At 45.8% G+C, this 10,505-nt stretch overlaps 1 protein-coding gene across 2 annotated transcripts in view; it reads right to left on the reverse strand.

The window, feature by feature from the left end:
- Nucleotides 1-1,856, reverse strand: part of IPMK (inositol polyphosphate multikinase) — a 49,037-nt gene extending 47,181 nt beyond the window's left edge. Inside the window, exon 1 of one of the 2 annotated variants that reach the window (XM_062637930.1) lies at nt 1,607-1,856. In XM_062637930.1, coding sequence (XP_062493914.1) covers nt 1,607-1,841 — 235 coding nt within the window. In that variant the 5' untranslated portion in view covers nt 1,842-1,856. Of the gene's footprint in view, nt 1-122; nt 529-1,606 lie in introns of those variants that run through there. The other variant, XM_062637931.1, reaches the window with a different exon arrangement.
- Nucleotides 1,857-10,505: the final 8,649 nt, after the last annotated feature.

Below are 10,505 nucleotides of genomic sequence, written 5' to 3' on the forward strand. Positions count from 1 at the left end.
CAGAGCAGCTCTGGTCTTCACCTAAATGTAAAACTGTTTCTAAGATGAGATCATTAACTGTGGTGATACCCTTGCAGGAAAATCTTGGTCTTGATCATCAGATATAGTGGAGCTAGCTTTACCTAATCCATTTGAGCTGCACCCACAATGATAGCACATCACCCATGTTGTCTTGATCCAACTGATAAAATTGATGTGGCAAAGGTGAGGCTTTCCCTGAACAAGCCTTTTTTAACTGATCCCACCCTATGTTATGATACAGGAACAACGAAGCTCTACAGCTCCAAGGATCCAACGCACCTCCCTCTACATTTTATTGCACCAACTGCAGCAGGGGCAAGGGACAAGAACTACTTTGCTGTGGATATTATCAGCAGCAAGACATGCCACAGACGCAGGCTGTAGATAAGACAAACTCACAGTGCCATTAGTACTGCAATTCCACTCAGTGATAGCTGAAGGGGTTCTGATGAACTACCCCTAGCCTATTCAGCAAAGACAGTTCCTACCTATTAGGGTTCAAAGGCAACATGACAGCTGCTCTCAGAGCACACTGATAGTTAAATATATACCTTGCATTTGGCTCAGAGGCAGAAGTTGTACCAAATGTGTTGTTCTGGAAGGGGAGAAATGCCATTTAGCAATGCTAATTTGGCTGCTTGCTCTGGCAGTGACCGCTGCCTATGTTAAAAGGCACCTTTCATGAGAAGGGCTAACACCTCACTCCTCAACCTGGAATTAAAATGGAAATTTAAAGGTAGTGGAGGCACACATCAAAAATGCTGCATCCTCATATTTGTATTATTAGACCGCTTAATAGCCATTGGGTTGGGCTTACTCTTACCATCTAATTAACAACCAACTAGTAAGTTACCCCAGGCTGGTAAATCACTCATTAATACTTCACCCAAGTTTCTGGTGGCCACAGGTTTGGGGGCTACCTTCAGATAAAGCACAGGTCCAACATACGTTCTGAGGGTATGAGGGCACTGTTATCAAAATTCCCACTTTTTAAAAGGTGCCTGATAAAATGAAGCTAACTGAGAAGCTTAAAGGCGCCGTTAACTCTTCCGTCCTGGCGGGCCACTGCCATTTATGCAAACCATCAGAAGACAGACATTTGGCACTGCTGAAACCACTCTGCCCACGACCTGTGTACATCGGGTGAGCTCTGGCAGTTCCTCTACCCTTCGAAAGGAGGAAGCAGACCCTGGCCGGATAGACCGGGCCCTCAGTATCGAGGTGACCACCAAACACCAGCACCGACACGCAGTCCCCGGGGCAAACAGGTGCCTGCAGCTCAGCGCGGGACCTCAGCCATCAAAGCGACAAGCCCTGACACCGCTCCTGAGGTGCCGGGCATGTGTCCCCCCGCCGCCAGTGAGCGGCTCCCTCCTGTCACCAACACCACCTCCGACCAACAGCACAACTACCGGCCGCCGCCAGCGGGACGTGAGGAGAATTGAAGCGAGACCCGCCCCGCTACAACCAGCTCTACGAGAATTAAGATAAACGGGAGAGCGGGTATGCGGGGGAGCTCCCTCACGGGTGGCCCGGGTCGCAGCTCCCTCCGCCGTCCCTCTCCCCGCGCCCCGCCGCCGCTCACCGCCTTTATCCTTGCCGTACATGTGTCCGGCCACCTGGTGCGACAGCGGTACGCAGCCGTTCAGCCCCCGCCGCCGGCCCCCTGCCGCCGCCGCCGCGGGGCCCGGGGAAGCGCCGAGCACCGGCTGGGCCGCGGCCTCCTCAGCCTCGCCGTGCCCGCCGCCCGCGCAGCGCCCGCGCCCGCCTTCGGGGCGCCCCGCCGCGGGCGGCGCCGGTCGCAGGGGCTCCGTGGCCATTTCCCGGGTGGGGAGGAGGGGGGGGGGGGGGGGGGCGGCGGGAGGTGAGGGGTGCCGCGCTGCGGCGGCCGCGGGCGGGCCTCAGCGGGCGCTGCGTGCCGGAGCGCGGGCAACTAGGGCCCGCAGCTCCATCACCCCGCTCCGCTCCACACCACGCCGCACCGCCCACCCCGCCGTCGAGGTAGCGAATGGCCGCGGCTCCGCCCCACCCCGGACGTGGCTCCGCCTCCGCCGCTCCGTCTCGCCCTCGGTGGGGTGGGTGGGAGGCTTCGCCGCCCGATCGTGCCGGTGTCACCGAGCGATGAGCGGCGCTGAGGATAGGCCGCGCATGGGCCCCGGCGCCTCGGTGCGGCCGGGACGGGCATGGCCTGGGGTCAGCGGCTTCCTGCGGAGCCACCAGGGCCTAACGACCCAGGCGCAGGCGAAACTGGTCGCGATCCGTGTCGGGGTCGGTGACACCCATCCCCGTGGACATCTTTACATCGTCCCGGCCGTCGGCAGCCCCCGGGCCAGCGTTCACTGCCTCGGCTCTCGGGAATGCAGTTTCCCTGGTTCTCAGTAACCAGAAATACACCCTAAATCCCCTTCAGGTTTATATCAATTCACTGTCATCCCGAGGTTTGTTTATTCTCTCTTCAGAAAATAAGAGCTAACTGAAGCATGTAAATAGTATCACACCTTTAAAGTGGTTTAAGACCTTTAAAATGGTTTCAAATGGAGCCTTGTCAAGCTCTGGAGGTGCTGGTCTTGCATTTGAGGTGGGTGCACATCACCTGAAACCAGATCAAAATTGGATAAGGAATTAATCTCTAATCTGCATTTTAACTCCCAATGGGTAGATGGAGGTATGTACAAGCCCTGCATTCACTCACAAGACCCCAAAGCCTGCTACCTGGCCAGGAGACATTTCTTTTCACTAGGGCATATATCAGCTCTATTTGTCAGCCTGCAATTACTGCCTTCTTTTTCCATTGTTTCTTCATAAAATTAGCAGAACTCTATTTGATCTGCACTTTTGCCACAGTATCCACCAGTATCAAGGTGTGTTTAGCATTAGTAGGACTCAGGAACAGGAAAACAAGGCCAGAGATAGGCAAATGAATTTTAGCAGATATATGATGTTCCCCCAGGTTTTATAAAAATGGGCTGCTGTATATCCAGAATCAACACTGACATTAGAGGAACAATGTAGTGAGCTCAGCTATTACTTGCCACCTCTTCCCTATCCCATACCTGGGAGATGTCGCAGGTGGTTGGGACAACTGGATGGCAATTTGAGATATTTACTGGGGAAATTAAAGTATCAAAGAAGAGGAAGGTCACAGGGAAAATGAGAGTATTGAAGGGTGAGAGGAAGGAGCATAGCATATAAATCTATCAAAATTGAGTTTCATTAGTGCATTGTTCATGGAACAATTTGTTTCAATCTCTTACTTGGGTGAGATGGGGAAGATGGTGTTAACAACTCAGCAAGATCCCTTCTGAATTAACAAGGCTGGTCAGAAAACTTATGTTTCTCCCTCCCAAATTCCCCCTTCTCGTCAGTCAATACTGTCCAGCCCTAAAGATCAGGAGTCAGATGGTTGCAAGCATAAGCTCCTGTCTTCAGTTTCCCAATGCTAAATTTTCCAGGGGGGTGCTGACGCAGGAGAGAAATGACACAGATTGGTCAACACTTGCACAAAAAAAAATTACTGAGGAGTTCGTTGGGGAAAAAAGCACAAGTGGTACGTGTCTGGCAGAGAGAAGGCTCCCGGCCTCAGCAGCAGCAACTGCTGCAAGGCTCAGATGCCAACCTGAGCCTCACAGAAAGATACTTCCCCCTGCAAGATCTGAGACACTCTGGTCGATCTGGGTCTAAACACACAGAGAAGAACAGGTGGCATTTCAGACTTGCATCGGTGCCCACCTTACATTGAGATCTACCAGAACTCGAAATCTTAATGGAAAAAAAAGAAAGGAATTAAAAGGAAAAAAAAAAAAAAAGAAGAAGAAGAAAGGAAATCAAAGACTATTCAAGCACCCAGTCCTGAAAAAATAGCTTCTAAATATCCTTAAAGCTAACAGAAGTGGGCCTGGAGGGGATTAAAAGAAATATGAAAGCATGAGTAATTGGAATAAGTAAACACTGACTATTTCCTTTTCCCTGATACTTAGTCAGATTTATGCATATGGAAATCAAGTGATGCAAGACTCTATCCTCTACTCACTCATTCCACCCTCATGCTTCAGCACACGGAATTCACTTGTCTGGGAAAATCTTCTAAAATAAAAGAAGTGAAACTGGGAGAATACCAGAATAACAAATAATTAATTTCCCCACAGAGTGTGATACTGTAAGAGTTTGCACTGAAAGCTGAATTCCCAAGCAGGATTCCCAAGGAAATGTCTCGTCTCCAGGCTGCGCAATTGCACTTGAAGAGAAAGCGAAAGAGGCTGCAAACAGCTCCTAAAGGAGGGGCAAGAGGCTGGGAATCCCCCTTCCTCCCTAACAAAATCCATTTGGCAAAACTGTACTTAATTCCGGATTACTCTTTCTGTCTGTTGCTGGAAATCAATCATCACGCAGTCTGATAAAAATGTAAGGACTAACAACGCCTAGAAAATATTATGCATGCATTTATTTTGCACAAACTGTTTGTGCTGCAAGAGGATGTCTCACCGGCACAGTGCAAAGCTCCCCTGAACTAAGTGAGGATTACAGAAGAATCACTTTCTGCTGAAATAACTCCCTTTTTCAAACGCAACAACTAGTTAATAACTAACCGCAAGACGTACAGTAGTTAGCACAGGAAATAAGCTCATACTTCAGTGGAAGTGCAGGGGGATATTAGGTAAACAGATTAGTGGGGCTGGGTCTTGACCAAAATACTGGTACTCGACAGGTATGCTGACAAGTGCTGCTGTTTTTTTCACTGTCCTTTTGCATGGTTCACAGCCACTTCTCCCCATCTTGCCAAAATAACCACTGCTATGCTGGAGCAGTGTTTTCTGCATGAGGTCTGTGCAAGAGATGCAGATCCTGCTGCCCACAGAGCTACTTCCTGCAGCAGATGGCCGTGTTTGTGAAGCTTCTGCTGGCCGAAAAGATTGCAACAGACCTGGACCATACCTGTGGTCCTCATAAGAAATGTTGATCGGCAAAACCAGTAATTTGCTGGACAGTTGAGAGCATCTGCAGTGGTGCTCCTGTGTACAGGAGAGCCTGTCCTGATCATCTGATCATTCAGCATACTGCAGACTTCATTACAGCAGTAAAAGTTGTAACCATTTTGCAGTTCTTTTTTCTTGCTGTTTCACAGCAGCAGCACTGCTGTATCATTCCCTGTTAAAGTAGCTCTGAGCTTTTAATCCTTTGTTAAATTCACAGAAGTTCTGTGTTGTCTTTTTATTTTGTTCTTGTTAAGTAAAGGAAAATCTGAACCTTGTCAGTTGTAGTTATAAAACTTAATGGTGCTCTCCCACTTTCTTTCCTTACTACTGACTTGTTGCTTAGGCATCAGGTCCCACAGTGATTAATATTTTACTTGGCTCTGACTGATGCACTCTGACACTACTCTCCTCCCTAGCAACCAGGTACATCGGGGGTTTTCCAGGATGAAAACAAAGGGACAGTGTCAAAAGCCAACCTACACTCTCTGGAGATAATTGCATATGTTTAGAAAATGACTGTGAGGTTAATTCATGGCAGTTGTGTCTTTTTTGTATCACCTTTTCTATGAACAGAGCCACAGCTGTAAATTTTGGGAGGTCTGTTTTGTATTAGAAAGCCACTAGGAATATAAAGGTGAGAAGACCATTTCAATAGTTCCTTCCTTCCTCAGAGTCCTTGGATATTTTGGTGGTGGTGATCATTGAAGAAATTAAGCACAGAATTTGAAGGAAACATATATTTTTTCAACAGAGAGGAGGCTAACAGGTGGGAAATTGAAGGGTTTTCGTGGTGGAGAGGAGGCAGCAGTGGGTATTTGCTGAGAATGATTTTACTCAACATCTTCATTCAAGACCTGGAGAAGGGAGTATGCACAAAGTCTCCAGGTCTGCAGATGCTCCTGACCTCCTTAGGTCAGTCAGATGCAACACTGATGTCAAAGAAGTCCTGCAAGATCTCACAAAACTGAACATAAGGCACAATGCTGGCATAGAGGCTTCAATGTGGATAAATGTAGGGTAATGAATGTAGAGGAAAATATTCCAAACCAAAGCTCTTTGACTGTAGAGCTAGCTGTCATGGCCCACGAAAGAGATCCTGAAGTCACTGTTGATGCTTGTCTGAAATCATCAGCCAGGTATGTGTCTGCAGCTAAAAAAAGCCAACAAAATGTTAGGCAACATCAGGAAGAGCTCTGCGAGAAAGACAAAAGGCATCATTTTGCTGCTCTGTGTAGCCTTAGTGTGCCACATACCAAGGCCAGCTTCCTTCCCTGCCTGGTTCTCATGGAGAATAGAAACAGACCATTAATTAGTCAGTGCATAAGATGGAATAAAAACATGATTTGTGGAGACTGAAGAGATGAAACATGTGTTGCTGCCCCCAGCCTTAGAAAACAGCAATGAAAGACCTTTTTGAATGAAATACCTACTTTGACATCCTTGAGCAAGAGGTTGTGCTTCTTTCTGAAACAGAGGCATTAGATCAAAGTCTTTAGTAGCATCTTCTGATGTCATGGCTTATAGGTAGATAAAGATTACTCCCTTTGTCTTTCTAAACAAAACTTTTCCAAGTACAGTGTTCTGCCTCTATAAGGGGGTTGCTCAGGGGTTTACAAATGCATGATGGCATTTTAGCAGTCACATCCTAATGCTTTAGGATAACCCCGGTACTTAAGATGATTAACATGCCAAGAGGTTTATTTAAAATGCCTCTTTGTCTTTCCCTAGAGGCGCTTACATTGCTTCCACCTGCAGTAAAATTAAATACCTATTTATTGACTAAACCCACTGCCAAGTAGCATTAAAAGTCTCTTCCATTAAATGGTATTCTACTGCCAAAACTTATCTGCAAAGCAACAGAATTCAGCCCTTAAAAAGTAATTTAACCCGTGCACAGCAAAGAATGAGTTGAAAGAGCAAGAATCCACTGTTTGGAAAGAAGAACAAATTTAATGATCACTGAAGTGAAAGTCTGTTCTAGCTGTTGCTTTGAGCAAGAGTCCCTTGCTTGAGCAAGGCTGTTGCTTCGAGCAAGTGTGTCTCGACCACGTCTCATCCATGTATGGTGATATTTGCCAGCTGCAGAAAAGTATTTGAGAAAAGTTACGCAGTCAGTGACCTTCTCATCCATTTTGCTGTCTTTCTGTTGCCAGCTGACTTGACTGAACAGCAAACGTTGCAGCTACTGAGCAGATCCTTGCAGTATGCTGAATTTTGAATGCTTCACACATTAAAGCTTTAATTACTGGCACGCTCAGGAAGCTCCTCTTTTTTTTTTTAACAGGCTTCTCCTGGAAAGCAGAAGGCACTTTTTTTTTTTGTATAAATGCCATGCATTCAAAAATGCCACAGGAAAACTACAGTCTGCATGACAAAAAGGATGCAGAGCAGCACGGATTAAGGGCAGCGCAATGTCAAATCAGAGAGGAGGGATGGTTCAGTCTTCAGCTAGGAAAAAAAACAAGAAGACAAATAATCTCTCTATGCTTAGGTGAGACACATGCAATTTCTGTGTATGAGAGGAGTTGCTTGAAAACCCCAATAAATCCTTTCTTACCAGTCCAAGCGGCACATGAGAAACGTAGACTGCTTTGCTACAGTCACATAAACTTATTGTGATTCTACTTCAGGGAGCACACTAGTAAATACTCCTTCTATTTATTATGATTGCACATCTAATTAAACAGTTTACAAAGGCAGGCATGGAGGAACATTAGACTGCTAACACAGGACCCATGGCATGAATGTACATTGCTTTCTGTCCAGACTGTGGGGTCTCACAAACAGTTCAGGAAAAAAACACAGATGTCTGCTTGAGGCACATAACCCCTTCAGCTCTAAGGAGTAAGTTTTTTTGCTAATAGAACTACTTAGTCCCAGAAGCGAATGAGCAGCCACTTTGTACATCTTATGCTTCACTCTGTTGAGATATAAAATGCCATTTTCTGTAATTTGATTTACCCCTTTTTGTTACCACCTAGCAATATTACATGGTGTTAAATCTTCGCTTCCAGCTTATGTTCTCCTCCCATCTGCCATTTTATTTCTTTTTTCCCCATCTGGTTTCTCTCCACACATTTATGTATGTTGTTTTTAATTCAGCTCCTCTCTGCATTAGTCTCAGCATTAGGCAGCCTGGAATGATCCTGCCCAAGAAACTCACTATACACGGGTACAGTAGAAAACAAGAAGCAGAGAGCTTCAAGCAGCAGCCCCTGATACCCATCCTACATTAATGATGGCTGTAGAAAAAGACTGTTCTCCTGCCAGTGCAGAGAAGACACTTAATCAGTGCAGGAAACCCAGGGCAAAACAAGCCTGAGTGCAAAAAGCAACTGCAGGAACTGGTAGCTGACACTGGTGGGCTTAACATGTACCAGTGACAATGGAAAAGGTATTTGGTCTTCTCAGCAGGTCCATGTGAAACATTCTGACCAGGTTGGAACACAGATGCTGAGCACTAATAAATTCAGCCTGGTGGCAGCGGCACAGGGGCATTGCCTCTGTGCTCCACACACTATGGGGAGATTGTACTTTTCTGTCTAATCCAGCCAGGGCTCAGGGTTGGTTTTGTCAGCCTCGAAGCTTCAGGAATTAAAACTAAAGCCAAATTTAGTATGAGACTTCCATGTCCAGGATGGTTGAAGAGAAACCAGCTGATAAGGTTTCTTTGCAACACCAATGTTAAGTTTCACGCCTACATTCTTATCCTTCCTGCTATTATAAAATGTTCTTCCGCTATTGGAGTGAGCAACTGTGATACAGCAGTGACTCACACTTCCATGTCTTTGTCTAGCTGTATCACACTGAAATGAAAACCCCAGTCCAATTTCTGTGCAACTTTGCAGAATCCATTCTACAGCCCCAGAACAAGATCCAAACTGCAACAATATGGTGAAAATTTAAGTAGGGCCTGTGGTCAGCTCTGCAGCTGGGGAACTGGTGACACAACTCCTAGATTTAAAGTTCACAAGCCTCTGTACATGAAAAGCTGCTTAGTCCCAAATATGTTTATGCAGCACTTCTACATGCCCAGGCTCAGACAGCAATGCTGCTGGAAAAAAGAACCACACAAATATATGCATGTATTAAAAAGAACCTTAAAATCAGCATTGCCCACATCAATAAGTATCCATTGTATAGAGTTTGTTTCCTCCTAGTGGACCAGTATGTGATTGCAATGGTGGTCTCCACCCTTTTCTGGGGAGGGACTCTTCATTAGGGACTGTAGTGATAGGAAAAGGCGATACAAGGAGGAAATTCTTTACTGTAAGGGTAGTGAGGCACTGGAATGGGCTGCCCAGGGAAGTTGTGAATGCTCCATCCCTGGCAGTGTTCAAGGCCAGGCTGGACAGAGCCTTGGGTGGCATGGTTTAGTGTGAGGTGTCCCTGCCCATGGCAGGGGGGGTTGGAACTCGATGATCTTAAGGTCCTTTCCAACCCTAACTATTCTATGATTCTATGTTTTGGAATTGTCCCTTAGATTGAGTGCTTGAATTCCATATGCAGAGAATACCTGTAACTTACAGCTGTCTCCTCTTGAAGAATGTTGATTCCAGAAGCACTTGAATATTTCACATTCAGACTATTTTGATGAGTCACACACTTACTGCAGAACCAGTACTTTAATTTGCTCACCTTCCTAACGAACACTTATATTTTGAAAAATAACCATGTAGAAGAGAAATACAGTTTTACTCTGGGACAGGAATCTTCCACTGCATTAACATGAAGGATGTGTACCACATTTTCATGGGGAAGTTTCAATGTGAGGTGAAAGCTGCGCATCTGCAGAAGAACTTCGTAATGTTTAAAACTGGGTAAAACAACCAATTCACTTCATACTGTAGAGACTATTTGAGGAAAGCACTAAGGAACAGAGATTTCAGAAAACACTGGAGCAGACAAGCACATGGACCTATATTATGTCAGTCAATAGGTACATGACAACCTATTGTTGTACTAAGAAAAAAAAAATTAAATGTTCTCTGTAATGCTCATTTTCATGTTCAAACAACTCACATACATGAGTAACAGGAACATTTAGGTACTGTACAGAAAACTGTACATACATCAAAATAAGATTTCACCACTCTGTGTCAGCATTCAGAAATGTGACACTTCTTCAAAACTCAACACTTCTCCAAAACTCACCAAATTTTAAATCAACGAAGACTCTGCTTCTGCATCTGTGCTTCCCAGGAACAAAAACTTACGGAACCCCCTTCCCTGATGCTCAAACTCCAGGAAATAGTTTTATGACTCAGGAGACCCATCTGAAACTTCAGAACTTCATCTCTCAGAACATCAATGCAGCTTTCAGTGAACTGTTATTCCTTCAAGAGCAGCCAGGCTTTGCTGCTAATAGGAAAAAGAGGTCTCAGAAGGAAAACCCAACTAAGACACAGGTTTATGATTACAGTAGTACTGGCGTACAGCACTACTCACAGTGTAACTCTCCCTTGAAAGACACAGCACACCCGTGGTGACACAGACATTACAACCTCAAGA

The sequence above is a fragment of the Pezoporus occidentalis genome, unplaced genomic scaffold, assembly GCF_034315485.1.
Source record: "Pezoporus occidentalis ecotype Australia unplaced genomic scaffold, CSIRO_AGI_Poc_V1 ctg54, whole genome shotgun sequence".
Lineage (NCBI taxonomy): Eukaryota > Metazoa > Chordata > Aves > Psittaciformes > Psittacidae > Pezoporus > Pezoporus occidentalis.